Genomic DNA, 27,385 nt, shown 5'->3' with positions numbered 1-27,385 from the left:
CCGTGCGTAGATAGTCAAATAATTTCTTGAGTGATGAATCCCGTCTTTACTTAAGATATGAAAGTTGCTAGATTCAAGAGTAATTCTTGGGAATGTTATGATAGCACCGCAATAGCACAGAAGCAATCTTCGAGATGCTATATGATCTGGCACGCAAAGGTCCCAAAACGCACATTGAAATTTACTAAATGTACAAGGAAAGTAGGGGTAAGATGTTGAACTAGTATATCATAGAAGGAGACTGCTCATAAAAATTATGCACACCGGTTACATCTATAAAGTATCAAATGATATCAAGCCAGATATTTACCGAAATATATCACTCAACCGGTGGTGTTTCCTTCAGAAGCATATTTGATGGATAGCTACCCTTCAAAAACATCACGCGGATCATCCCAAAACAACGTTTCAAGTTGACTTTAAATCTCAACGATTTCCACAAGTTGACGTCGCCTGTCAAGGTGCGGTATTTCCATCCATCTCCGTGTGGTAGGAACATCAATATTCCTTCCTTGTCTATATTTCGTGATTACGGTGAGCGCATTTCAACGAAGAGGAGCTTGTTGATGCTTACAGTTGATATCGTGCTTTTTCATCACTGCGTATTCATCGGTATCAGGGTTGTACACGATGACGTGTTTTCCCGGTATATCCTCTATTTTCGGAATAATTCTTATTTCTGTATCCTTCCTTTGAGCAAAGTAGATTCGAATATCGGATAGCCCCTGATTGACACTGGGCTTCCTGGGTGGAACTGTTAAATTTGGATCCAAGTCTGGTGCACTCGAGGGAGGCTTAGGTGCTGTAAAGGTATGTGTAGTACGAGGACTTTCTTGGAAGTCAAGTCGAGAGATGCGGTTGGAATCTCTTGTAGCGGTGCTAGCTTCGGAGAAATCCCTGGACATGGGGATTGATTCGGGAATTGTCGCTGAAGAAGCCCGAGGATTGGAGGTGGGCATTTGTGTAGGAGGTTTATCACTAACCACAGCATCGTGGGCACTCGACCCGGCGAATTGATTTGAAACTGATGGCAGCGGAGCGTTATTTGCAGAATGGGGCTGTGTTTGAGAGACCAGTGTTTTCTGCTCGCGTAACACGTCGATGCCCTTTCCGGAGATGTCTGTCCCAGTTCTACGAGGAGAGGACGACGCTGTATCCGAGCCAATGCGGTTTTTTGCTAGAAAGATATCACCGTTGGGCGGTTCTGTCTCTGGAACCGTCTCTAGCTGACTGGATGTCAATGAATTTACTGGGGCTGGTTTAGTGGTCCTCTCCTGGGTCGTGATTCCTAGCCGTGAGCCTTGAACCTGGGCCTCTGTTTGCTCTAGCATGGAACTGAATTCCGATCTTGAGGTTGGTTCCTGCTGACACTACTTAGCAATCCCCTGAAAAAAAGATAGCGTGGTGATTACACGTACTACTGGGTGACAATTCGCACATTTTTCTCTAAGTTGCTCGAATTCCTCTATAACCTGACGAAGCCCAGGCCTTTCTGCTGGGTTTTCGGACATCATCTTAAGGATCATATTAAGGCTTTTCTCATCTAGAGCTTTGCACTGGTTAACAGGCGCGACGGCACCCTTGGTGCCATTTTTCACTATGGCTCTAAGTTTTTCAACCCAACTATTCACTTCCGCAGACTGTTTGCAGTATACGACGCGTATATTATCTGGTGTTTGAATATTATCCGGTTCTTTGCCACTGACATGGCAGTATACGACGCGTATATTATCTGGTGTTTGAATATTATCCGGTTCTTTGCCACTGACATGCGCATATAGATTCATGAAGCTCTCGCCAAGTATGACGGTCACCATTTCCAGGAACACGCATCCCAAAGAAAAAGTGTCAGAATCTAAGTCACGATTGGTACCACTGAATGTTTCTTTGGAAGCATATTCCACGGTACACTAAGCTCGTTAGCGTTCTTGGACTGGCAAATGTGGAGGCGATATTTGTGGCTAACCATAGTGTTGCCTGAAGTGACTGCAGCCTCTCTGGACCGATATTCCTTTGAGATATCAAAGTCGGTCAGGATGACAGTATCAAAGGCGTCAATAAGTATATTTTCTGGCTTGATATCTCGGTGCTTGATAGGGTATTTTCGATCATGTAGATACAGTAAGGCCTGACAAAGGCATGCAAAGTACCCTTTGAGTCGAGAAACATATTTGTGGGGAGTAATAGTGCCGTCTTGTTGTTCTTGGTTGTGCTTAGAGATGGTCTTCATGTACGTCCAAAGGTTGTACTTGGCCAGAGGAAATAGTAGAATGCCAAGTGTATCTTCTAATGTAAAACATCCCACGAAAGCGATGATGTGGTTGTGGCGGAGATTCTTCAAAGTCTTGACTTCCTCGTCTGCTCTGTCCCGAGCTTCGTCTGAATCGAATGAAACAACCTTAACAGCCAAATATTCTTCTACACCTTCTTGATTTATACAGGCTGCGGCTTGAACGATAGCCTTCGCCTCACCACGTTTCGTAACCGTATCTCGCCATATTAGAGGGAAGCCGTCGCTCTTTGGAAATCTGATTTTCTCCTCTGCTTTTATTTCTTTCTTTTCGCCCTTAGCCCAGAAAAGTGTGGGACGGATTTTATGAAAATCTGATAGGGACATAGTAGACGTGACACAGTTTGCGTTTTCGGAATCCTGTCGACCAGGAATCTGTTCCGGGACATCTGACCGTCCAGATACGTCTGCTTTACGGAACCTGGGTTCCGGTGTCCTGACCGCTGTCGCGGTCACCCTTCCAGCTCCCTTAAGATTGTGGTCTGTAGGATATAGGTACTGAGGCTGTGCATTGAATGAAGTCGGACTGAGAGATCGCGGGATGCTGCTGGGTTGATGAGCCATTTTCCAGAACTTTATCTGAAGATATGCTATTGGAGCTGTGGTGGACAATTCCTATCCTTATTGTAGTTCCTGCGACGTAATTCACGAAATCAAGCAGCATCGTTGCCGACTCGGAGGTGTATTGACTGCAGGTATTTTGAGGGCGCGAGTGCCAGATATGTAGCTTGTAGGCCTGCGAAGAATAGAGTTAGCAAAAGTTATTAATCTGGCTGCGTTATGGTTGAGAGAAAAGGTTGTAGAATCACCTGAATTAGCGCTGCTGGCTTAGAAAAAAGGTTAGCTGGGACGCATGGATAGTTGATGTATACCTTGCCATCCCTGCACGTCCTTCATTTATCATTTATTCGCTAGCACACTGCATTTCCGTCATCGATCGTTGCTAGGGCTGTCCGAGTCGCCGTAATGTAGATTGATGCGATGGATAGCGCTCACAAATCTCCACCCTAGCCGTCTGCGTATACATAACCAGAAGGCTGCGGCATTGCCTCTTCCACACCTCCCCAGGCCAATGCAAAAAGAAACATGGCAGAGCCTCAGCTAGGCGAACTAGAGGCTCTGGCTGAACATCCAAGTTTAATTCGGGCGGGTATTCGTCTGTTTCCGGGGGAAATGCAGGCAGGAGTGTCACGCGAACGCTGTGTGAACAAGGGTAGAATCCCATGCAGACATGTGCGGGAGAACGTGCCAATAAAAGCTTTCCAGATTGGGATCGGCACGGCACGAAGCGAATTTTACGCTGCAAAGGCTGGGTTTGCCAAGGCCGATTCGATGTTTGGAGTCTGTAAGCGTGCCCTGTTAGGTAAAATACGTTTATTTCAATACATGTTTACCTTTCAGCCTTGTTGCTGATGAAAAACCGCTGTGAAGGCAGTATTGAGTACTCGCACAGCCCCCAAAACGTACACAAGGTGTGTGACTGTTCAAGACGCTGCGGCATTTCTGAAATCTCAGCTGCCTCCTTCCTAGCCACCTCTACTTTTCTTAGTCAATTCTCGTCAAACGTTGGAACCGTGTATTAGGATTTCCAACACCAGGCAGTGATTGTTAACGAATAAAATGACGGACCCCATATCCATAACGTCGTTGGCCATAGGTGGTTTGTCTTTGGCGGTTCAGGTTTTCGAAGGCATACAGAAAGGTACGAAACTGCTCGATAGACTCCAATCACAAATATAAGTTCATGACTGGAAAATAGGATATGGGTATTTCAACTCTGCTGCTCATATGGACGAAGAGTGTGAGGTCCTAAAAATCCGGTTAGGCGTAGAGTACAGTTTGCTCCTAGAATGGGGGGATGCTGTGGGCCTCACTGATGAGAAGAGACACCCCGAGTACGAAAAGAAAATGAAAGTAAACCAAGGTCTCATATTTGCTATACTTGGAGAAATTCAATCACGTTTGAAAAGACTCCGCAAATTGAGCCTTGAGGATTTCAATGGGCCAGAAAATAGCCTAAAAGGCACTGTAGAACCGGACAATAGCATAAAGAGAGTCGCGGACATCACCCTTGGACACCTAGACTCAAATGAAAATGTCCAGAGCTCGCTGAAGCCTGAAACTGCAGAGTCTTGGGGATTATCTCAACGAGGACTTTCTAGAGAATCAATCAAACACGTAAACTTCGAGACATACGCGGAGATCTTCAAATCCCCTACAATTCCTCAAGGCAAACAAAGACACCATAAAGTTCTGAATACGCTGGTGGCTTTTGGAAAGGGCGCGAGGGACATTGTAAAGCAACCGAAACGGATGAAATGGGCTTTGAAAGATAGAAAATCAACTGAAGAGAACATTCAGCGCATATCGCAGCTCACTGCATATCTTCGCGAGACGTTGGGGAGCACTCAAATGCAGATACTGCTAGACACAGCACAAGACACATGGATGCAGGTGTTGCAACTGACCACAACGGTCAAGGAGATGGAACATTTGCTTACTGCTATGCAAAAAGCGAAAGACCATTCTACAATCCAGGGCTCTATGAGCTTTACGTCCGGAGGTACCACGCTTGTCAACTCTTTACATAATGGAAATATCAGCGACCGAGATACAGGACGATACAGTTCTCTATATGAGCAACTCATAAAGTTCAGCATCATTGTTGCGAAGTCGCAAGAATCGTCCGAACGCACGTATGGAGTTAGTAAAGAACTGAATGATGAAGATTTTAAAGCACTCAGGCAAAGAGGTGTTAGTGACCGAGGTACAAGGACTCTTGCCACATATCGAGATAAGAAAGTATGGATTGAGTGGAAGAAATACACATCTGTGGTTATTGACCGTGGGCAAGGTATGACTACTTCAGGTCCAGATCCGGAAGTCGTGAAGAGTGTAGAGCGTCTTGCCGCGCTTCTCCAGACCAAATCTCGACCGGTCGAATTTTGTGCACCTACTTGCCTCGGGTATTTCCTGGTTAAAGGCAAAGACTCGCGGTTCGGACTCCTCTACGAAGCAGGTAACAGCGGTGAGACTATTCACGACCCTCAATCATTGTTTCAGCGGTTCGGAGAGAGACCGGCATTCTTACGAGACCGTTTGCGACTTGGGCAAGACCTTGCCACGAGCCTCATGTATCTCCATGCCGTAAACTGGCTCCATAAGGGATTTCGAAGCGCTAGTGTACTTTTGTTCCCAGAGAAGGCAGCTGGCGAATACGGAAAACTGATTCTCAGTGGCCTCGAATACGCAAGACCAGATGAGGTGGGCCGCACGTCGACCGGGCCGCCAGAAGATCGAGAATGGGGGGTGTATTGTCACCCCGGGTATCTCGGAGATCGCCGTGAGTGTGGATTCCGCAAGACGTACGATATATACAGCCTAGGAATTGTTTTAATCGAGATTGCGTATTGGAAAGCCGCAGAGGATATTTTGAATTTCAAAGAGACGAAGGGTCACGAGCAACAAGATCTGTCAAAAGCTGACGGTCAGCAAGCCAAGCATTTCGATAAGGCCTCTAAGTCAGATTTGGAAAATATTCGCAAGCGTTTACTCACTGATAATCCAGAAATCCTTGAGCACGTTCGAGTTACCATGGGAGAACGTTACCACTCAGCAGTTCGAGCTTGTATTGTGGGCATGGAAGCTTTCGGGCTTCCTGAAGAAGTCGACCAAAGTGACCCTGCCATTGCTGCTCTTCTTCAGCAGGCATTCGCGTCCGTCGTTGTCGATGTTCTGAAGAGTATTGTAGTGTAAGGTAATTTGAAATCGTCCTTGGCGCAAATACGCCAAGATATCGGAGATTCCTCGGCGTCTGTGTTCGGAAGGCGAAGTTTATTAAGATGCGCAGTTAGGTGTATTTCTGTCATTCCTATTGTAGTTGGTGTGTGCACTTGTTCCAAGATGCTTTCATGGACGCTATTTGTTTTTGCTTTGCATAATTCTATTGCTAGATGTATGCTATTTCTATCATTCTTAACTACTACCTGCAGCTGCTTCATAGAGTCCTGAGGTCACATTACTTCTTCTTCATCTCTGCTATCCATAACCGCACTGATTTGGCACTGTCATGTGCGGCACGAAACACTACTCAGTAGGATTGGTTTCAGCCTGTGAATTGAAAATCGCAAATGGAATGCGAGCTGTAAGGCCAAAAGGGTATCGAATTGACGAAGAATTTCAACTTACATTGCCTTTCGCTCTCATCGAGACCACGTAAAAATTCGGCACCCTCTCCTAGTGCGCCCCGTGGATTATGTGCTTGGTCAGCTATTACTGCAGCGCGTATTTTGAACGCCTGAGATTTATCAACTTCTATTTCTATGGTGCAGAAAGAAGGTTCGCTCTATATATAAGATGTGCGCACCTCACTTAATACTTCAACCATTTCCTCATCTTCATATAATTCAAGTGTGCGTGCTCCTAGATTATAGAAATGAGGGGCAAGCGCTCGAAGGTCAACGGTACGTGAATCGGCTTTTAGTGCGTTTAGAACGCGTGGAGAAAGTGCCGAGGGCAAATCGAGGGTTACAAGCGATGAGGTACTAAGATTTTGGCTGGGAGGGTCGTCAGGTGTTGGTGTTGATGGTTGCATACAGTTAGAATTTACCTAATGGCCAACATTTCTCCTAGCCACAGGGGCAATTCTACCTTTGAGCCTTGTTTCATCTACTAGAATTTAGGACCTGTCAAGGGGTAGGAATTAAGATTGGAGCGAGAGGGCCTCACGTCTCCGCCGATGTTCCCGTCAACATACCCCAAACCGGGGACGGTGAGCTCAAAAGTACATGGTACTTTCTAAGTGGTGTTGTGAGATATTGAATTATGAAAAACTGAGGAAAACAATGTACCTGCGCGTCCGTGAGAATCGCGTCGATGTCGTAGTAAGATCCCATGTTGATACTGTCTCAATAATGTCAGTACATTGTCAATAGTTTTTTTCTGCTCTCATAAACCGTGTTTCAAGTTCGAAGAGCAGCATGTGACACGTATGAGTGCAGAAAGCAGACCGGAATGGCTTTCTCAGAGAGGCTTGGTTGAGTACGAGTTGTGCTACCCGCAGCCTGAGAAAACTCTGACGTGCAGAACACGTTTGAAAGAAAAAGGCGATTCTAAGAAAAGGAATTCGAATCAAGCGGAAGAGAAAGGCATTCACAGTGAACTTGTGATTGGACGCATTTGTCATAGTGGTTATGGACCTACATTTTCGCCCTCCGACGAATTGCGTGGTCGTGATTGCCTGGGAGTCGCGGTCAAGGGAAGGAGGCCTTATAATGCCATGCTCACCCAGAGACACTCAACGTCAGTTGTTTTGAGCAGAAGAACGACGGCCCTTGGCAAATACACTCGTCTGAAGAAGCAAAGGTGGGTCCTAGGTTACTTCTGGAGTTGTTGGCTTCGACGGATAAAAGAGGAGTGTTGTTCAAACACCTTGGCTGACAATTCTCGCCTACTGCAGCACGACGCCGTCCCCGACGAACGGCTTCAATAGGTCATAGCTCCTCTCCAATCCCCTGGTCATCAAGCTGGTGCCGCAACGGAGACGACGGCTACTTACATGCAGAGGAGACTAGTGTTCTCTCACACTGCTGATGCGCTGTATCGAAGATCGAGTACAGAGACAACGCCACGCAAGGCTCTGCCGCTCCAGTATGTTGTACACTGCCGAGAGCGAGCTTCCCAAATTATCGACCTTGTGTCGTGTGAATCTCTACCTGTTCCGTTCCTCTCACCAAATGGTTTATGCTAACGTTTCTTGTCCCCTAGTCTGTTCTTGTTGCATCCAGAAACTCATATCCTTTGATGAACAACTTCACCAATATTACAACTTCTACGACATTAACCTTATCTTCCCCTCTCTCGAGTCCCGAGGCCTTCAAACATGGCCGGTACTGAGCGCATAGGTCAGTTGATGAGTGCGCTTGATGCCTCTTCTGGTATCGACATATCGCGTGCTACATCACCTGGAGGCGACTGGCGTCAGACAAATGGCGGCATAAACGGTTATGATGTTGACAAGCACAGCCGAAGCCGTCCACGCACTTTTCCATACTTTAAATACCTACCATATGAAACTGAAGACCAAGCGGAAAGAGAGGAAAACTTGAATACTTGCATGAAACACCTCTATATTGTTGTATCTGCTGGAGACTTTGCGCCAGGCGCGGTGCACTGGACGAGGGAAATTAGAGGATGGCTCTCCTTGAAATTTGACCTTCCTCGTGACACTCGCATCAAGCTCGTCAAGCTCTATTATGAACTAGCCCTTGCTCCAGGTTTGGATTATTTGGTGGCAGAGCGTTTCGCTAGCATGTTTATGGTATTAACAAAGTGAGTCCCTTTCTGATCCGAGCTTCCAGGAAGCTATGTAGTTACTAACGTTAAATAGGCGGAAGCACTATCTTCGCCCTGGAAAAGACCTGGTACTCGATTGGAGGCCGCTGTTTAGGGAGCTGAAGACGTTCGTTCTGCCATCCGAGTCGGGAACTACACATCCTACGAACGTAAAACGCAATGTCCGCACGTTGACTAAGCTTTGCACCTTTGCCCAGCTCTATTTTGACCCGCAAGAGATTCCCGCCATGTTCCAAGAATTCCTACCTTACTTCAGCACCTCATTTTCAGAAGGGGCATACGTGGTTGTGGGCTTATTAAATTTACTTCTCCCAACCCACCCTGCTGCGGAAGAGCACACTGAGCTCCAACCGCAACATTACCTGCCAACTTTCTTCCATCTTTGGTCCCTTGTCAACCGTTCGAGGCTGTTTGATGTACACTTTGTTGATATCTTTTCTAGGCTTGCTAGAGACTCATTATCTGCAAAGCATGTTCCCTTCTCACAACATGGTATATTTACCAGTGAGCAATCTTCACTCATCTTCACTGCTGTTCTTAGACTACTCGAAATTCCTGTTGGGCAAGCTACCTCCCCTTACAGCACAACGGTGGATTTAGGCGCTGGCCTTGCTATAATGCTTGATCGAGACCAGAGAAAACACCCCATTGCCCACCACATCGCACGATGGATTGTAATGTCATTATCCCCAGCTTGTTTAGACCATCCAGACTCGGTTTTGTCAAAGTTAGAAGGTTTGATCCAAGCTGTTGAAACATTTTTCCATCCGTCGAATTCCGGTAGTTGGACGAAAACATTATCACAGCTAGTTTTCTATTTGGCAGACTTCTTTGTTATGCGATGGAATCGAGAAAGTAGCGGGGAGATGGAGGTGCCAGAAGAGAGGAGACTCAACAATGGGCTCAAGCGTCGGTTTGTGTTATGCTTGCGAGAGGTTATATTCATGGGCATATTCGCGAAGAGTGGAACGGCGATGAATTTCTCACTATCGACCCTTCAAAGCTTGGCGTACCTGGAACCAAACCTGATTCTCCCAGGAGCCCTGCAGAGAATATATCCAGCCATGCAAGGGCTAGTCGAGGTGCACCGAACGATCTCCTCTATACGAGCATTGCATATGCTGTCAAAAGTCATGGCAAGAACCAAAGGCTATAGATGCCACGTTACTACAGTCCTAGGGCTTGCGCTACCGGGAATCGATGCCAATGATTTGGAGAAAACTCTGCATACACTGTCATACATCCAAGGAGTATGCTATACGGTTCCCTTTCATGATCTGACACAAGAGAAGAAAGATGGTCGGAATAATCAAGCACCACGTGATGGCACTGATACTCCAATGGAAGAGGCTGATACTGATACCGGTCTGGCAGTGAGGTGGATAACAGGCCAGGTAGAACGATTGGAGAACGAAGGCGGTGGGATCGAGATTGACTACAATAAAGAACTCAGTGACCATGATGAAGAGATGGTACTGCGATCTTCTACCACTGGACTTGCGGAGTTTCTCATGTCATTCCTTGGTCGTGTATTCACACTACTGGAGAACTTGCCTGATGCTTCGCGTGTGAGGAGCGGGTCTCCTGAGGAGAATGTGGTCAACACCCTTCCAGCTGCATTTACTCCGCTTCTTGCTGCCCTTTCGCCTAGCCTATTTGACATTGCGCTCGACAAGATCGCCAATTTCGTTACAAATCATGTCATCCATCAAGCGAGAGACGCTATGGCGTTCATCTGCAATGGGCTCGTCAAAATTAATCCCGAAAAGTCACTGAAAAGACTGTTGCCCCATCTTCTTGCGGGAATCCGTACTGAAATTGACGACAATGGGGCTGGTTCGACAAGGACTACCGGATCAGAGGTGCTCCCTAGAGATCGCGCATTGGTCTGGAATATCAGTTTACTCAGCATGTGCGTGGTACATGTCGGCGACGCGGTTCTTGCTTGGAAGGACGAGCTGTTTGACATTGCTGAATACATGCAGCAAAGGTGCAGAGGTATCCCTACTGTGCATGTGTCCAACTTCATCCATCATCTCCTCCTGAATTTGACGGTTACATACACGATCGACTATTCTATCTATGAGAAGGATGAGCTTGAGAAGGGTCTATCAACAGAGTCCTGGGGCAAACTCGCAGATCCAAAGAATCTGAACGTCACCTGGCATACTCCTAACGAAGAGGAAATTGATTTCGCAGTCGCACTATTTGAGTCGCAATGTAAAAGCGCTATCGGTGCATTACTCGATCTCATCAAGCCTGACCCACCCGTAAAACGTGATGGTACAGGGAAAGACTGGTCAGATGAGGTGTCTCGAAATCTCGTCCTACTTAGACTCATCATATCTGGGATTTCGGTCCTGTTTGATCCAAGATTCGACAATTCTGATGCAAGCACTGACAGTCCCTCTTCCAATCAAGAGGATGACGTTGACGCTGATGAAATAGAGGATGATGCTGGCCTCGGCGAAGCAGAAGACGAAGAGGTGAAACCGACCTTCCAGTACGAAACAGGTTACCCATTGGCTCGAGATGGAAGGAATTACCAGGCGATTCACAGTCTGCGCCAGATCGTAGGAGAGACTCTCCATAAGGTCCATAAATTCTTGATAGAAAAGCAGGAAGATGATGTGCCGTGCTTCAACTCCTTATACAACGCATATCGATCATGGTTCATAGACGTTGGTATTGAACGGTCGGCTCACGTTCTCGACAGAGTGACTCGACTTCTCGCAGCCGACGTGCATCCTTTTAAATTCAGTGGTCTTAGGAAAGAATATCCAAGGCCACTGCTTGTTCGACGCGCGAATGTTTACCATCTCCAGAGATTGCGTCACAATGCAAATCCGCGACCCAAAACTGAACTTGATAAACAGCTTTTATTGGACCTGGCAGAATCCAGTGTATCTCTTTACACGGAGATTCGTCGCACTGCACAGACGGCAAATGAGTCAGCGGTGAAATGCGTTCTTGGAGCAAGGCCACTCGTCATACCCCCTCTCCTTGAAGCTCTTGTCAAAGCCGTCGATGAAAACGATTTTCCACGCATCAAAGGTGCGATGTTTTCATTACTCTTCGGAAGCCTGGCCAAGACAATTAGTAGGGACTGGAGGTTCACTCCGACACTCATCAAAGCCTTTATCGAGGTTACCGGAGCTGACAAGCCTTCCGTTCAGAAGCTTGCAACTAATGCCACGTTCCAAATCATGGACATGGGCAAGCCTTTGGAACGTATGGTCATCCTTGATCAAGAAATCGTCGAGGCAATATCTTTCCCTGTCAACGCGCAGGAGACAGAAAAAATCCAGGCTAAGATCAACAAAAGACGGGACTTCATCAAGAAGAAGAGAAGCAGGATCGAGGGCAAGAAATCACAGCTATCAACAGAACTTGTTGAACTGGGAAGAAAATCGCACTGGAAAAAAGCGAGCCGAACAGCTGCAATCGTTATAAACCTTGGCATGCGGTATGACTCAATCGCTTCGGAGCCTATGATCGATCTTGTTACCAAAGGTTCGATTGACCCACATCCTAGTCTTCGTGGTCTGTATGCCGGCGCTTTGGTCGGCATCTTCACGTTAGTCCAAACACGTGGTATTACAGGGCACAGCTATGAGAGATACCTCTTAGGAGACGAAGAGCTTCCTGATAAGATAGTTGTGCCGACAAGAGCTGAAGATCCAAATTGGACATCGCAACACTTGGCGAGCTTTGCTAAGCCTGAAGCAAAATACTACGTTGACTTTGACTACCCAGGCTGGCTAGTTTGGAATAAGACAATGCCAGCTTTTCTGCCCAATCCACCATCTATTAAGTTCGACGGTGTTGAAAATAACGTACGCGAGAAGATCGGCAATCTTCTAGACCGGCACTGGTTCTCAACTTACTTTGCATATATGAAACAAGAACCGCGAGACTCTGGAGCTGACCGATTCCGCATGTCAAGCGCGATGATGTTGACGCATGCCTTTGACCTCCTATTTGCTGACCTTACGAAAGCTAATTTCGAAGACATTAAGGATTTGACACAATCCGTCTATGGCGACGGTAGTGACAAGCATCAGCATCGAGCTACGGCTGAAATAATGGGTGCGTTACTATCCTGCGCACCGGATTTGAAGCCGGAGTTGCGTGCAGAGGTCTGGGAGTACACTTTCCCTATCATCCGAGGAATATTCAAAGATGGCTTAACGCCTGAGAATTCGTCGTACTGGACAACATTTTTGCACGTCGTGTTGCAAGGGAAAGACCCCCGGAGGGGTTGGCCGCTTGTGGACTGGCTTGCTAGCTTTCGACTTGATATGGAATCTAATGCTGCATTCAAGGAGAGTTCCAAAATACAACTTTTGCAACAATGTATTTTAGATGCCGGATGGCATTTCCAACTTGAAAAGCCGATTTTAGAGGACTTTATGCAGCACCTGGATCATCCATACAAGGGCGTACGTGAAGCCATGGGCCAAACACTAGCTAGCATTCACCGGACTAGATACCATGAGTCGTATAAGGACGTAAAAACCCTCATAGAAGCGCAAAAAGCAACCTCTTCCATCGGCATCCGACCGTATCAACCAACTGAAGAGTATTCCAGAACCATCACTGATGTGTTTGAAAGACTTGAGGTATGGCGACAGAAGCGTCCCGCGGGGCAGCAGACTCCGTCTTCGTACACATCAGGTGGCAAAACTGTATTGCTTTGGCTTGACTCTACTCTCTCTTCATATGAATGCATCCAGCTTGTCAAATTTTTCCCAAACGTTTTCATGGAGCAACTTCTCCACATGATGGACATCAAAGAGGACCCAGAGCTTCAATCCCTCGCCTACCACGTATTCCGCCATCTTCCTAACATCCCCCACCGCGCTGGTGAAGACGAAGAGTTCATCGCCGCGCTCATTCGCATCGGACGCAACGCGACGTCCTGGCATCAACGGCTCCGCATCCTTATCAACATCCAAGTCATCTATTTCCGGCGCCTCTTCCTAATGTCGGAAAGCCAGCAGCAGGCACTATTCGACTGTGTCTCTGCTATGCTCGGAGACGTGCAACTCGAAGTCCGCCTGGGTGCCGCAACCACATTGTCAGGCATGATACGTTGCTCACCCGTCGCGCTGCGCAATCGCACTGTCGAGGCTCTGAAAGTCACCTTCACAGACATGCTACAGAAGAACCCTCTCCCGAAGAAACGCATCCCAGGAACTCCCACACCGGAGCACAACAAACTGATCCTAGTTCGCCATGCCGCAGTGCTCGGTCTTGGCGCGCTGATCCAAGCGTTCCCGTATACCTCGCCGCCGCCAGCATGGCTGCCTGACGTACTGGCTACCCTGGCTAGGAGAGCTGCTGCTGATCCCGGCATGGTTGGAAAGAGCGTGAAAAGCGTTTTGGCGGATTTCAAGAAAACGAGGCAGGATACTTGGCACGTGGATGTTAAGGTAAGCTTATCCCAACTCCTTCCATCCTCTCCAGTCTAGAACCTCTCGTATAATGACTAACGAGCTATTTAGGCCTTCGAAACAGAGCAGCTGGAAGATCTGGAAGGCGTGCTATGGAAGAGCTACTTCGCCTAAAATCGCCCGCCTCTATTTTCATCACTTGCCACTGATGGTTCCTCAACCACTCCGCACTGCGTATCAATGTACTACTCCCTTTCGCTCTTACTGCGAGCTGTAATGCAGTGCTATTTGCGAACTGCATCGCATAGTGGATGTATAACCCCCACATTCGGACGCGGAAGCTGCCGGAAGTAGTGTTTTTGCATAGATTAGCGCAAGCGCATGGTTGGCTTGCTTAGCTCGGCGACGGCCTTGTATAGATTGATAGAAGACTATGCGTTTCGGTGTCATCCATATGTCTAAGTTCCCTGCATGTGACTTTGTAGAGCTATAAATCAGGCTTTGTACTGTCTGCCTGAGCTCACCTCCATACTCAACGTGATGGCGGTGCATTTTTCCATTACAATTCCGGAATTAGGGATTCTAGCCTCGCTTGATCTTGTTCAACTTCTCGTTTGCGCTAATATTGTGATGCTTTGCGACTGGGGTAATCATTCATATATGCTTAAGCAGAGGTGAGGTTACAAGACACCTCTTTGTAGCCCAATAATGCAACCATAGAGAATTGAGCCTTTAAGAAAAAAGTTAGCTGCACTAACGAGTCGCTGAGAGCTTTCCCACATGAATTCTGGCTATATCATGACTGTGTTGGTTGTTCATGTTCTAACTCCGACGCAAGCATTTCACCAATAGTGCGAGATGACAAGCTCCGCACCACTCAGCCACACACAAACCTACAAAAGGTAAGCGAGTGACTGCCAGGCACGGCTGTGCGAAACAATAATAAGCGAGGTGACTCCGTCACCTGACAAAAAGCCATAATGCTAATAGCTAGAGAAGTTCAAAGCGCTTCAATTAACGGCAAACGAATAGCCTCTCGTAGAGACAAGGGTATCTAGTTTTCAGTTATGCTGCAGTCCAAACTACTCCAGACGAAACCCGTGCAAAAACAGACGAAGGATGAACCATAATGCAATGCTGCCGCGCATAGGAGAGAGCAAAAAAACTTGACGCGAGAGAAGACCCCAGGAACCCACGCCGCGCAACCTACTACGCCTCAGCCTCACGCACGGTACGTAGCTCGCTGGGTTCTTCGCTAGCTTGCCCGCCCGCGTGCGTCGTTGGAACCTCGCGTATCTCATTCGTTCTCATCGGCTCGGTTGGTTCCTCCCTCATGTTCGTTGAATGCAGAACCAACATGCCATTCTCCTCTATAGTATATGCCGTTTTATTTTTCAAGCCGCCCTTTACGCCGACAATAATGCAATCTCCAAAGAACCGCGAGGGTAGCTCTATAACCGAAAAAGGAAAAGACTTTTGTTTAGTACAATGTATATAAACAGTTTGCCTTTGACACCAAGTCGGCAGATGTCCGTTTTTATGCTGGGTATCAACAAAAGATTGATACACTCTGAACTCACAGAAAAATACTGAATAGAGAGAAAGCTAGACCAATGAAGGAGTATAACAGGAAGCGTTTATTATTCCCTTCAAACACCCTTGGCGGGAGGCGAACTGACATGGCGCCGCTTGTAGGTTTCGGTGTTCCAGTAGCGACGTAGACGCCTGTCAGCTGCACGCTGCTGCTCGTAGCGCCATTGGATAAGCTGGTGGGTATGTTTACAGGCAGACTGCCAGGCACGCCTGCGATGACAGTGCTAGAAGGGGGGCTATAGTCGTCGGCATCCTCGTACCAGACACCGTCGATCACGACACCTTTAAAATTCATTATCGAGCTGATTTGGTCCTCAGTACAAGTGTCGTTAATATCACGAATCCAGCACGTGCTCTCCGGTTCAGATGGAGCTTTGTTGGTGTGATTTGAATACTGCGGGCCTTTGGTTGCGAAAGAGTCAAGCGAAATGGCTTCACCAGTTCCCAAGTCTGTGCCTTCAATAATGCGTGTAAAAACTGTGAAGGCAGTTTCAGGTTGGTAAGCCGGGACAAGGTGGCCGGAGTCATATATCCGCGAGAAGGATAGATTGCCGAACTGGCGAACTGCACCGCCGACGTAGGAGGAATTGACGATAATGTCTGCATAGCCCGCAGCGGGGAAAGCGGATGCATAGTTGGGGACAAGTGCCGCAAGTGCCAGGGAAACGGCTTCTCCACCGTACCAGTTACAGATGTAGTCTGCATCACCATAGAGGAGAGCTACGCGGACGCCGAGGGTCAGTAAGTGAGCAAGGGAGGCGATCTGTGTCCCGCGAACAATATCGCCAGCTGCGAAATGCGTCAGTATGCGCCCAAGGGATATTTCCAATTGTATGAAACAAAACTAGGATAATTATTTTTGAAGAGTAGGCAGATGCTTCATGCGACCCCGTAACGGAGTTTATTCCAAACGCCGCAGCATGTGAAGATGCATGTGAAGAAGTCTGGGGGATATACATACTTTTCTGGAAGAGATAGAATATCATGTCATTGCTCTCGGTATAATTAAGAGGAACCCCAATAGACTTTTGTAAAGGAGCAGAATTAAGGTATTCAAGATATGCGGGACTCGGAAAACTGGTAGGAGTAGTAACCCTAATATCATAGAAACTTCTGCCGGATTCGAAATATGATAACTCGATATTATCACAAACCTGCTCAGCAGTAGCACATATTTCGTTCGTCATATACTCATCACCTTCGCCCTCAGGATCATTGGCGCTCATGCTGCTCCGGCAAGCATTGATAGCCTCTTGACAACCACCTGAAGCCCGAAAATCGTTGAGAGCATTAAGCATGGTAACATCGTTAATAGCCTTAATCCCGTACGTGTTGTTGTTTGCAAACTTCGGGTAGAATGGAACTTGAACGAGCTCGTCTATAATCCCGTTGAGGATGCCAACCGCCGTAAGTCTGATTTCGAGTGTGGTGTTCCGCGGTATCAAGCCAGCCGCCCGGTTCGCATTTTGCTGTTCGAAAAGATTCGCAAAAGCGGGACCGTACTGACCTCCATAACTTTCTGCGAAAAGATTCACGCCGGTTGGCAATGTGGTCGTGCTATTTGGTTTCGTTCCAGGATTGTACTGCGGGAAGGCGGAGAGGAAGCCTTGAAGGAAGTGCCAAGCAGCATTTGCGGCAATCGTGGACGTGTTGGCAGTGTGCAACTGGTTGCCACTGCTGAATGTGCCGTTAAGGAAAGTGTAGGTTGGTTGTGTAGAAGGAACAACAGTAGGGGCAAGGTAGGTGTCGCCATAAATATTGTGGGACTTGTTGATCAAGACATCGTAAGAAAATCCCACTTGAGCCGGCTGGTCAATGTAGAGAATGTTAGAGCTCCTATCCCATCCCCACACTCTTGACTGTGTGCCGTATCCCCCGTCCGACATTTGGACTACCTCGCATGGCCCGCTCTCCTGGAAAAGACCGATCATGCTGCTACTACCTGGGCCACCATTCAGCCATATTGTGAGGGGAGCCGTCTCAGGGTTTTGTCGAGCTTCGATGAACCAGAAAAAGGTATTGATGGAGTAGTTCTGTTGGTAGGGTGCGATGGTGAAAGGAGGAAGATTGACATAGCCGGTGTATTGTTTCTGCGATGTAAAGACAGTGGTGCATGTCCCCGGGTCGGGTGACTTGTATGAGATGGTTATGTTTGGATCTATGGGAGACTTAATGACATTGGGATAGGTGGCGGGAGGAGGGAATTGAGCAGTTGAGAATGGCACAAGGCTAATGGCCGTAGCAGCAACGACAGGCAATAGTTGGAACAGCTACAGAGAATGCGCGTCAGCTGGGGAACTCCCCTCTTCTCCGAGACGCTGAAGCGACGCCCGGACGATTGCTGGGTGTTGAGGCTGAAGCTGTTCTGGTGGAAACAATGCGGGCATGGAAACAAGCTGGACTCACCATGATGATTGCTGCAATGCGGATGAGCTACCTCATGAATAAGATAACGGGGAGAGGCGATAAAAGTGAAGAGAAAGCGAAAGACAGACGCAGCAGCACGACAAAGCTGAAGCCAAGCTCGCACAGCCTCCAGAAGGATTGTGCACGCTGCGGGATGGAGCAAAGTAGAAGATGCAGCTTGGCGATAATTGAAAAGGGTTGCGCGCTCATGTGGGGTAATCCGGGACCTGCAGCAATTCAGCACCACCTGGCCGAACAAGCGCATCAACACCAGCACTATGTAGGTGCACAAGGCAATTGTCAATGGCCAACTCGGGAAGGATCAAGGTGCGCTGAAGCAGGGTCGACGGCTTCTCTGTATACGCAGATCATCGTGCAACCAATTTTCTGAACAAAACAATCCGATTCCGTCGGGGCCGCATTTATCCAGCCATCAATAAACTTGGAATTATAAGTAGATACATAACGCGTGGACATGCAGCCGCGACTCAAACCATCACACCGGATTTCAACATGGTGCGCCGTGTTTCTCATTTAGCCGCGGCCATGAAAACCGCACCTTCAACCAATAGAGATAACGATCGTTCATCAAATATGTTAAATTCCTTTCATTAATAGTGTTTATATTCTGACTGCAGTGCCTTCCTCTTTAATATGCGAATCATGTTAGTGAGGTAACTAGTTAGTCTAATTCTGGGCTCAACTTTCTCAACTATCCGAGGCTCAACCTCCCACATCTCCCCTCCATCAGTATCCGGCCACCAGTCTACAATCTTTTCTCCCCTTATTAGCCTCCCCAAATTCATCCTCACGCTCCACTTCACATACTTAGTCTCTACAACCGCCACGTGATCCCCTCCATGCCCTGAAATATCGCTGCTAGCCTTGGCTAGGAAATGATAGCTGAACAGCGGAGGTTGTATCACCTAACCCGCTGCCTTGCGTGCATCTGTTATCGATAACGGATTAGCCAATCAAGTAAGCTGCACGAGATACTAATGCCCAATTAATTCTAGTCGCGATTTAGCGATGCACGCAAGCGGGTTAAGGGATAGTTATACAAATCGGCCTGTTTCCTGTCATTTAAGCTGCTTGCAAAACCCTCACGGTAGCCCCTAGATCCTCTGAATCTTCTGGACTCTCCGGGTCTTGCAGGTCCCGAAAGCCGAACATCAGGCCGTCGCACCAGTCACTCAACATGAAATCATATCCCCTGGACAACTCTCTGACCCCGAATTCGTACAGCAGTTTCCTTGCACCCCTCTGCGAGTGGGTATGCCACGCTGCAGGTCGTGCCATTCGCGCGATGCACGACTCGCGTGTGCAGAGGATAGAGGTCGCAAGGTCATCTATTGCAGACAATGGATGTGGTTTAAGGTGCTGAGGTTCTGGCACTGTAATGTCATCGGGAATGGTTACGCGATCGGGATGGGAGGGTGAAGGGGAGGAAAGTGAGCCCCACAATGCCCTAGCCAGAGAATGTCCCAGTCCGAACCATACAATAAGCTTGTTAGGTGTTCAATAGAAGGAACGGAAGAGAAGGGAACTGAGGAACGGCGAGCGGCATCTCGCTCATCCAATCCAGCAAAATCGGGAGTTACGTCAGGATGGGAGCTCGCATTCGAGAGGAGGGCCTGCAGACCGCGAGAGGCAAGCGCGAAGGTCCGGAGTTAGGACTTTAGGCGTGTATCCCAGTCTACGTCATCCCCAAGAATGAGAGCTGTGGTGAGGCTTTGCTTGACGATGCTGTGTAATGTTAGTTTCGATATGCCAGATGTTATCGTTATAAAGGCAGGTTTTTGAGTCCGGGAAGTACTGACGCTTGAAGGGCATTCATATGAGCTCGCCAGCTACCTTTACTGCCGGGCGAGATGAATTTATGGTCTCCAGGTGGTAGCGCTTTCTCCAGGACATCGTCACCGGAAACACCGTCAATCCAATTTAACTGCAGGTTACTCACTACAGCGGAAAGACTCATGGCATCACGGCGGTCTGTTCGTGAAGGAAGGTTTATGACAAGTATATTTTGAAACTGCACACATAAGTATTTATACACCAATCCTAGGGCAAAGATGTTTTCATGGAGGCAGAGGACATATCGAATGGACGGGAAGAATGAAAGTCGCATGGAAATAAGAAGCAGAAGCCATACGCCAAGCGTTTAGTTGAGCGCATCATCTAGAGCCTCTTCCGCCTTCAAGAAGCTATGCTTAAACCCCGAAATAAAATATCTCGAAGGGCTTGCATGCTGATACGCGAGGAGAAAGAGGACGGATGTGACAAAACATGATATCCCGACCAGGAGAAACCAGCCGTTTCGTTGCACGAACATTTTTAGAATTTGAACATCATAAGACGTACAGCCGGCACATTTAGAGATCCTTCTTAGTGCGGAAAGTGACATGGTCAGTGGGAAGAATGAAGGTTCCGTCACTATCGTAGACTCCAAGATACAATGTGGGCATTTAACGGGCTGAATAATGCCCTATATGTTTGTAGGTGGTCCGTGCGCGAACACCAGAATCAAAATAACGCGATTACACCACTACTATGTCTTCCAACCGTACTAGATTATAGACCTTGTTCAGCCTACTTAGTATAACGCTCAGCAGAATTAGAGTGGAAAAAACCCCGCCTTAAGCCCTGGTCGTTGCCCAGATTCCTGAGTACGGACATCGAATTCAGCTAATTGGTTGGTTCTTATCGATAACCCGGGGACCCGAATCATTGTAATAAGGGATATGTACTACACCTTAAAGTGGTGGATCAACGTCCAGGATATGGATATTTTTGAACGAAACAGCCTTGGTGTATATTGAGTGATACGTAAACAGTGGTCTAAGGTTTCAGTATAAATTAGGCGTGTGCCTATTGGATAATCTTACAATATCGATTCAAACATTTAGCTATCGTTAACATAAATACAAAGATAATGAAACAGCCGTTAGAATGTGCCGTTTGCCCCTCCACGAAATCAGAAGAATTGTACGAAGGCGATACATGAATACCTTCCCGTTATTCTACAGCAAAAATCAGATGTCACTGCATCGCTGCCAAGGCCAGTTGGAATCTCCTACTCCATCCACCATAAATCCACCCAGCACGATCTACGGAATCGTAGTAATAAGGCAGCCAGTCTAGAGTAGCAAGTGTCAGCAATGCATACCCAGTTTCTTTAGAGATGGCTACACGGATCATCCTCACCCGGTATGTATAGACCTTTTTGCTTGACTTCCTCCCACGAGTTTGTCTTAAATACATTCTCAATACACTGGTCAATCTTACTACCATCTTGAGCGTACGGAGCTTTTCTCCCTCGTCGAGCAACAATCCGTACCTCCCTATTTACTTGTTTTTCGGATATAATCCTAGCTGCCTCCTTGAGCTCATGGCCAGGAATTGCGGACCATGGAGTGCATTGCTCTATATCTTCAGTCATTCCAGTCCTTTCGGCTTCTTTGGCCAGGTGCATTGTCACTCTGGCCCCAGAGTACTCTCCGTCGCGCTTCTGGAGTAGTTCATTCCACCCCGCAGGCTGTGCGACCCTCAAACGTTGATGGTCCATAGAAGAAGTCATGAATTCAGTCGTAGGAGAAACATAGTGCAACTCTTTCCAACCGTCACTCTCCAGAAGGGACTCAATGTCGTAGTAGGTCCCAATATCACCCCAACCATCGTTTGCCCCTGAGTCATGAAAGCAATCCTCAACCACAAGGCGATCCAGCTTAAGCCCCGGAAGCAAAGCCAATGCATTACTAAAGTGGTATGTCGTGTAATATCTAATGGTCCCACTGGCGTACAGCGGGAATGGAAATGCCTTAACATGGATATGGCGGAGCTTGCTGATTATGGTGGAGCCTAGGTTCATCAAAGTATCTAGCATTACTTCTGTGCTGCGAAACTGGACCTGTACATTTGCTGCTAGAAAAGGTTGTGCTTCATCCTGGATTTGACGGCACGTGCGAAGAATGGCTGTGCGATTTGATGTTTTTTTGTTATAGCCAAGTCCGTGACGAATGGTGATTGAGCTAAAAAGGCACTCGTAAATCATCTCACGTAGCTCAGGTGGGAGAGTGAGAAATGTTGGCGCCATTTCGGTAAATGCTAATTCAGCCGAGGAAGTAGAGTGTTGAGTATCTTCGGCGACGTAACGGCCAATTCACAGTGGCTTCTGACGGAAAATACGTCGAGTGTTTGCAGCCATAAGCCTTTTTTTCTTGGAGATACCAAATGCACAGGAGAATACTTAAGCTTATCAATAACGGGGCAGCTATCATGATTAGAAAAGAAAAGAAACATCATAAGTTTGTCAGACGACGTTGAAGGGGTTCAGGTCTCTTGGCATACGCCAGGCTGAAAACCCATGTGGGGGTGAGGGTGAAGATAAAGACTGAAGCACCTCATTCGCCGTTTGCAGAACCCTAGTTCTTTCATAAAACCAATGATATTTTGTGATTCTGAAGCTGAAATGCCCGAATCTCTATGAATTGAAGAATGCACCCATCTATCAGCTGGTCGCTACAATTGCGGCTGGGTATCACTGCAAAGAATCTACTGCCCTAAAGTTCCATGCATGCCTTTCCTATTTTCTTGCATTTTTACGGCTGAGTACGCCTGAAGTTCGTGGTGTTTTATTGTTGCTTTCTCAATCCAATTTGTACCTCAATCGACCTCGTTCTCGCTCCTCGAGTTTCTTTCTTTGCCATTGCCACTCCACTAGCACTGGCAGAAAGTGCCAGAGATCGAATTCAGGCCACAAGCAATTAAGAAAAACAATAGAGGTGTGCTGATGGCACTGCCAGAGCATAAAATCACTCAGTCGTTCGACTCCCGAGGTACGAACCAGTAAGTCTAATGGCGGCGCATCATTAGTGAACATGTTCGACGTCAAAGTCGCGGCAGTTATGTTTTCCGGATCCGGATACGTCACTGCGGGTGGAGCTTCACTTTTATCAGACTGGTTCATGAGTGTCGAAGCTGTTGAGGAATGTTCGATATCTGAAGGGTTGAACTCTTTAGATGATGAAGGAGATGCTGAGCGAGAATCCGGGTTTTGGGAAGGGACGTCCTCGGGAACTGTGCTGAGTTGTTGTGCGCGAATATTACGCGTTATATGAGTCTCGGAGAAGGGCCGTTTTAGTGGTGGTGGGTGAGGTTTGCTGTATGCTATAACAGTGTTCCTAACCGCCGTGGTAATCTCGTCCCGTGATGTGTAGGGGAAGCACACATTGAGAATAGCTCTAGGGAGCCTGTTATTAGTTCCGACCGGTTATGAAGAAGACGTATCTGTCCTACCTCTTGTTCCCTTGAGTTAACAGAACAGCTTTATCTATTGCTTCCAACACGTCTGGTTTGACGAGGTCACGCTGGCCGAGAATTCGAATTGCCGCACCATAGCGATCAAGTAAAGCTCCGTGTTGGGCCAATTGACCCAGTTTTGTTTTTGCCATCTCCATTAGAGCGTCCACCTCGTATTTTGAGCGTTTAAAGTTTTCGATACTAAAAGCATAGATAGTCACAACTTTTACACCGGACTTATAGCAAACTTCAAGAATCTAGTATTGACAGTCAGTACAAGTGTTTATGGTATAAAAGCAAAATGATGCCTCTATTGCAGAGGATACATACACGAGCAAGAGCTTCAAACCCCAGATTATGGCCTTCAACAGTCTCAATCTTGTGGCTCCGCGCAAACCGCCTATTTCCGTCCATCACAAATGCAACGTGTTGCGGGATCGGCCCTTGGCGTAAAGCTCCAATCAGGAGTTCTCGAAGTTGGCGCATCCCCCATGTGACTGGAGGTGATGAAGCAAACCATTTCCGTATCTTAGAATTGTGGAAGGAGTCTGACATGCCGAATATGCTGTTGAAGGAGTCGATGTCAGGTAGATTTGGTGTTGAAAGTGGACGAGTTCGAGGAGCATGGAATGGAGTTTATAGTCTTACGGGGTAATGAGAGTAGAATTAAGCCCCCGCACGCCTGTTACCGTCCTACATGGGCTGGTGTTGTGTGGTTCGAGGTTGAGATGTGCTTTGACATGTGTACGTAACTTGTACAAATGCCCAGCTGTACCTTAAACAGGAGGCTAAGCGGCGCTTGCCGCTGACGCGAAACCAGGAACCGGCTGAAGCTTCCAGCTTTTTTCTCTTACCTCAGCAAGCTCAGACGTGATTCCGTTGGTGCGGACTTTCAATCGGTCCGCGAGCTGGCTAACTACGTTTGTGCTGCACCACTGGAATCACGTCTGAGACTTTTCCGCAACAGTTATAAGCAAATTCAACGCTTTTTATGATGTTCCTTATATTCGCAGTTAAAATTTCTTAACCACAACGGCTTAAAATACTACTAAAAGTTCATCGATTAGAGAGACAACCTAATATTTTATAAATATCTAGTCTATATTAGCCTACAACCCCCTAGAGTCAAGGTCATTTTCGCCAAAAAAGATTCCGTTATTGAGAACTACAATTTTAGCCATAATGTCGCAATAGATATCGCAACGATATCACAACGGGTGCATATATAAAGCCCAAAAGTCGATCAATTATGGAGCTAGTTCTACGGATTAATTTCGTTAAAAAGGTAACTGCTCTACATATAAAATAAGTCGTTATCGCTTAACAAACCTTGCGAAAGTCCCTGACAAAAAAGGTTAGCGATATCCGCTAATTGATTCTATGATCTGAGCTTGCTGAGGTAAGACCTTTTCGCGGAGACAGAAAAGCCGATCCGAAGCCAGCACATTTCTGTTCTCAACAAACTTTGGCTCTTCTCGCCAGAGTCCGGTCATCTGTCCGGGGCCAGGACACCTCGTGTAACCGGAAGTAGGGAGGCCTGTATCTTGCTCCACTGACTGGAAGTAACCCAGGCAACTTCTAAAGCAGCTACCTGCGCAGAAGAAGCATACACCTTCGTAATCCAAGCTATGGCTATTGAGCCTGAATCTAGCGCTGCTCAGTTGGCAGATCAGCTCTCAGATGGCTTTGCGGCCCTCTCCGAAGAGTATCAGGTCTTAATTGATCAGCATCGGGAGTTGGAGAACAAACTTTCATGGGCAAAGCAACAGGTGAGCATTACAACACCTCTTCGAAACATTACTCCTTCATGATGAAACAATCTTTAGCTCTAGATCTGTAGCTGCTTCGCAACGTTGACAGAATATTTCAAATTGACTCTGAATGTCTCGATTACTTATTAAACGTTCGCCATTTTGTTTTATGGCATTAAGCTAACTAAGTCCGCCAACAGTATCTAGAGCTTCTGAAGCGATTCACCCCTGATACTATATCTCAGGATCATCTAAGCTTCCTCCACAACCTCGAACAAGCCGCATCCACCCAGCAGAATACCAGGCCGGACTGGCTTGAGCAACTTTCACAAAATGAAGACGGAGATCGGAGGACCCGGGCATATCTTATCAGGCAAGCTGGAATAGCATTCGAGAAACACAACGGTCCCGCAAAGGATACTGGTGTGAAAATATGGAGCGGATCCTCGGCGGACATGGATAAAACCTCTGTATCCGTACGTAGTAAGTCGCATACTGACTCAGCTCTAAACCTGGAGCGTGACTTCACAACTCCAGGGACTCCTAGCCGGCTTGGCTGTCCATTTGCCACCCCATGTGGGAGGAAATTCTCTGGTAGCGGTAGGCAAAGCCCTCTCGCTACTCCACGAAGCTCGGTATCACGAATGAGTCCGAAGGGAAGAAGGTTAAAGCGACCATCTTTCAATGACCCTATCCGTGCCGAAATTTGTGGCAACGATCCTGTATCGGCTTCTGCATCTGTTGATGGATCGGCTGCTGTCTGTCCCATTCGGTTCCTCGACCAACATTCTCCGGAAGAGGTTGCCAAATACTTTGAGAATCATAAGCACGAAATTCCTCGAAGCCATGAGGTCTGCGTGAAACGTTTCCAAAGCAATGCGGAAAGCATCCGACAGCTCGACGCGAAATATGGCAATCTTGTCAGCATGATTCAAGGGCTTGGAATGAAACACCAACCATGGCTCCCAGAGAAACCAGACGATGAAGTGGAAGAGCCCATAGACGAGCAAGAATCGACCGAAAAGGTGAAAAAATGGGCAAAGGCTGTTAGTGTAAGCCTACAAGAGGACCAGCCAGGCGAAAACCAAGATGATGACCATATCCCGGATGAAGAGAGGGCTCCTCATTTTGACCGACCACTAAAAGAAATTAGAGTCGGCGAATCACCAAGTCGACCTTGGGGTATTACCGTACCTGCTAAATACACTAAGGCTGGCAGCACCTCCTCGGCTAAGTCTGCTGCGACAGCTTCTCCGCTTTCGAAATCCAAAATCGAAGAACCAGCTCCTGATACTACTGTTAAGCTAACGGGCTGTCCTTTCGATCATACGAAGATGCGGGTAGGTTCACCACCTCATCCTGTAGAGCCTGATCGGACAAACTTCATACCGGAGGAGCCATTGCAGGATTTTAACCATCCTACTGCGCAGCCCCCACCTGAACCCGTTACTGGAGCTGGCGAAGCGCCAAAATCTGCTCCACAGATGGTGTTCAATGGTCCGGTCTTCATCGGGTATCCACCTGAGCAGCTTATGGTGCTCCTCCAGCAAGGTGGGCTGGGCGGGAAATCTTGAACGTATATTGTACTCACAGCACGCAAAACACTTAGTGTGGCTTAAATCGCACACAGGCGAAAGAAGATTCGTTTCAAACGCCTAATGAGCCATCCTCCGCCAGGTCTCCCTGGCACACATTCTCGTCACATCATTAGCGGAAGCGCCAGCCGGGTGATAGCTCAGAATATAACAATTCACGATGCCATGTATCTAATTTCTTTGGAAGCGAGTTCTAAGTGAGGATCGCTTGGCAAAGCACCCAGTTGGGTAGCCTGAGCTCTGATGTTAATCATCACGACGCTTTTGCTTGGCAGTCTTTGAGGATGCAGAAGGTGTCAAGTCTTGCAATGCTTTCTTGGGAAGGCTATTATTTTAGATCCCCTTAGAACCTCGCCCCAAGAACGTTCACCAATCCAAAGTCGGCCCCTAGCAGTACTTAATAGCGCCTCACGACCGGGATTGTTAGTAAGCCGCCCAATTAAGATGCAGATTTATATCCTTTCCTGCAACTACAACTCGATTACTTTATCGCTGATCTGCTTTCCGAACTTTGATGTTGAACCAGCCTATCGGTACTGAGAGCATTACCAGACATGTTTCAGAATCTTACAACCTAAAACAGTTCCGGCTGTACCTCACGCACTCCTTCTATACACCAATGCCTTGTCCCACTATGCCTTCTCGCTCTTTTTCTCAAGGCATTGTCTTCTAGGGACATAGAATCCTCAATCACACGAAGCT

General features: G+C 47.4%; 10 protein-coding genes across 10 annotated transcripts; 3 read left to right on the top strand and 7 right to left on the bottom strand.

The window, feature by feature from the left end:
• Positions 1 to 98: 98 nt before the first annotated feature.
• On the bottom strand, positions 99 to 2,054 carry K441DRAFT_101541 (uncharacterized protein). Its single transcript, XM_067639906.1, has 5 exons — positions 1,967 to 2,054; positions 1,766 to 1,910; positions 1,419 to 1,701; positions 575 to 1,361; positions 99 to 516 (listed from the first exon to the last, which is right to left on the bottom strand). Exons 2-5 carry the CDS (start codon positions 1,831 to 1,833, stop codon positions 320 to 322), a joined length of 1,335 nt encoding a protein of 444 aa, XP_067509924.1. The 5' UTR covers positions 1,834 to 1,910; positions 1,967 to 2,054; the 3' UTR covers positions 99 to 319.
• On the bottom strand, positions 1,708 to 3,090 carry K441DRAFT_101580 (kinase-like protein). The gene has a single exon (XM_067639908.1). It carries the CDS (start codon positions 2,852 to 2,854, stop codon positions 1,856 to 1,858), a length of 999 nt encoding a protein of 332 aa, XP_067509923.1. The 5' UTR covers positions 2,855 to 3,090; the 3' UTR covers positions 1,708 to 1,855.
• Positions 3,091 to 3,807: 717 nt separating this feature from the next.
• On the top strand, positions 3,808 to 6,492 carry K441DRAFT_101705 (uncharacterized protein). The gene is made up of 3 exons (XM_067639909.1): positions 3,808 to 3,992; positions 4,050 to 4,250; positions 4,419 to 6,492. Exons 1-3 carry the CDS (start codon positions 3,911 to 3,913, stop codon positions 6,044 to 6,046), a joined length of 1,911 nt encoding a protein of 636 aa, XP_067509922.1. The 5' UTR covers positions 3,808 to 3,910; the 3' UTR covers positions 6,047 to 6,492.
• K441DRAFT_683775 (DNA replication complex GINS protein PSF3) lies at positions 6,309 to 7,185 on the bottom strand (the record flags this gene model as incomplete). The annotated part of the gene is made up of 6 exons (XM_067651724.1): positions 6,309 to 6,376; positions 6,479 to 6,587; positions 6,657 to 6,846; positions 6,900 to 6,958; positions 7,019 to 7,087; positions 7,141 to 7,185. 6 exons carry the CDS (start codon positions 7,183 to 7,185, stop codon positions 6,309 to 6,311), a joined length of 540 nt encoding a protein of 179 aa, XP_067509921.1.
• A 986-nt stretch (positions 7,186 to 8,171) lies between these two features.
• K441DRAFT_534766 (uncharacterized protein) lies at positions 8,172 to 14,214 on the top strand (the record flags this gene model as incomplete). Its single annotated transcript, XM_067642339.1, has 3 exons — positions 8,172 to 8,620; positions 8,679 to 14,079; positions 14,152 to 14,214. The coding sequence occupies 3 exons, from the start codon at positions 8,172 to 8,174 to the stop codon at positions 14,212 to 14,214; spliced, it is 5,913 nt and encodes a 1,970-aa protein (XP_067509920.1).
• Positions 14,215 to 15,616: 1,402 nt separating this feature from the next.
• Positions 15,617 to 18,042, bottom strand: K441DRAFT_672970 (carboxypeptidase S1; the record flags this gene model as incomplete). The annotated part of the gene is made up of 3 exons (XM_067650606.1): positions 15,617 to 16,422; positions 16,595 to 17,903; positions 18,040 to 18,042. The coding sequence occupies 3 exons, from the start codon at positions 18,040 to 18,042 to the stop codon at positions 15,617 to 15,619; spliced, it is 2,118 nt and encodes a 705-aa protein (XP_067509919.1).
• Positions 18,043 to 19,122: 1,080 nt separating this feature from the next.
• K441DRAFT_672969 (glycosyltransferase family 25 protein) lies at positions 19,123 to 20,017 on the bottom strand (the record flags this gene model as incomplete). Its single annotated transcript, XM_067650605.1, has 2 exons — positions 19,123 to 19,507; positions 19,860 to 20,017. 2 exons carry the CDS (start codon positions 20,015 to 20,017, stop codon positions 19,123 to 19,125), a joined length of 543 nt encoding a protein of 180 aa, XP_067509918.1.
• Positions 20,018 to 21,001: 984 nt separating this feature from the next.
• On the bottom strand, positions 21,002 to 22,132 carry K441DRAFT_692263 (uncharacterized protein; the record flags this gene model as incomplete). Its single annotated transcript, XM_067652554.1, has 2 exons — positions 21,002 to 21,176; positions 21,244 to 22,132. The coding sequence occupies 2 exons, from the start codon at positions 22,130 to 22,132 to the stop codon at positions 21,079 to 21,081; spliced, it is 987 nt and encodes a 328-aa protein (XP_067509917.1). The 3' UTR covers positions 21,002 to 21,078.
• Positions 22,133 to 22,274: 142 nt separating this feature from the next.
• On the bottom strand, positions 22,275 to 24,101 carry K441DRAFT_626025 (dehydrodolichyl diphosphate synthase). The gene is made up of 3 exons (XM_067646118.1): positions 23,668 to 24,101; positions 23,335 to 23,594; positions 22,275 to 23,279 (listed from the first exon to the last, which is right to left on the bottom strand). The coding sequence occupies exons 1-3, from the start codon at positions 23,890 to 23,892 to the stop codon at positions 22,685 to 22,687; spliced, it is 1,080 nt and encodes a 359-aa protein (XP_067509916.1). The 5' UTR covers positions 23,893 to 24,101; the 3' UTR covers positions 22,275 to 22,684.
• An 864-nt stretch (positions 24,102 to 24,965) lies between these two features.
• K441DRAFT_533557 (uncharacterized protein) lies at positions 24,966 to 26,662 on the top strand (the record flags this gene model as incomplete). The annotated part of the gene is made up of 2 exons (XM_067642296.1): positions 24,966 to 25,106; positions 25,289 to 26,662. 2 exons carry the CDS (start codon positions 24,966 to 24,968, stop codon positions 26,660 to 26,662), a joined length of 1,515 nt encoding a protein of 504 aa, XP_067509915.1.
• Between the last annotated feature and the right edge of the window lie 723 nt (positions 26,663 to 27,385).

Source organism: Cenococcum geophilum (assembly GCF_001692895.1).
Source record: "Cenococcum geophilum 1.58 unplaced genomic scaffold K441scaffold_2, whole genome shotgun sequence".
NCBI lineage: Eukaryota > Fungi > Ascomycota > Dothideomycetes > Gloniales > Gloniaceae > Cenococcum > Cenococcum geophilum.
Note: the sequence above shows the minus strand (reverse complement) of the source record. Positions and strands in the feature narration are given on the sequence as shown.

Coding starts and splice junctions, on each gene's coding strand:
- K441DRAFT_101580 (XM_067639908.1), bottom strand. CDS start 2,854: ATGGCTCATCAACCCAGCAGCATCCCGCGATCTCTCAGTCCGACTTCA.
- K441DRAFT_626025 (XM_067646118.1), bottom strand. CDS start 23,892: ATGTCAGACTCCTTCCACAATTCTAAGATACGGAAATGGTTTGCTTCA. Junction 23,595..23,667: donor GGTTTGAAGCTCTTGCTCGT/GTATGTATCCTC, acceptor TGTCAATACTAG/ATTCTTGAAGTTTGCTATAA. Junction 23,280..23,334: donor TTAACTCAAGGGAACAAGAG/GTAGGACAGATA, acceptor CAGGCTCCCTAG/AGCTATTCTCAATGTGTGCT.
- K441DRAFT_101541 (XM_067639906.1), bottom strand. CDS start 1,833: ATGCGTGTTCCTGGAAATGGTGACCGTCATACTTGGCGAGAGCTTCAT. Junction 1,702..1,765: donor GAATCTATATGCGCATGTCA/GTGGCAAAGAAC, acceptor CTGCCATGTCAG/TGGCAAAGAACCGGATAATA. Junction 517..574: donor GAAAAAGCACGATATCAACT/GTAAGCATCAAC, acceptor CACGAAATATAG/ACAAGGAAGGAATATTGATG.
- K441DRAFT_101705 (XM_067639909.1), top strand. CDS start 3,911: ATGACGGACCCCATATCCATAACGTCGTTGGCCATAGGTGGTTTGTCT. Junction 3,993..4,049: donor TTTCGAAGGCATACAGAAAG/GTACGAAACTGC, acceptor ACTGGAAAATAG/GATATGGGTATTTCAACTCT. Junction 4,251..4,418: donor ACTTGGAGAAATTCAATCAC/GTTTGAAAAGAC, acceptor CTGAAACTGCAG/AGTCTTGGGGATTATCTCAA.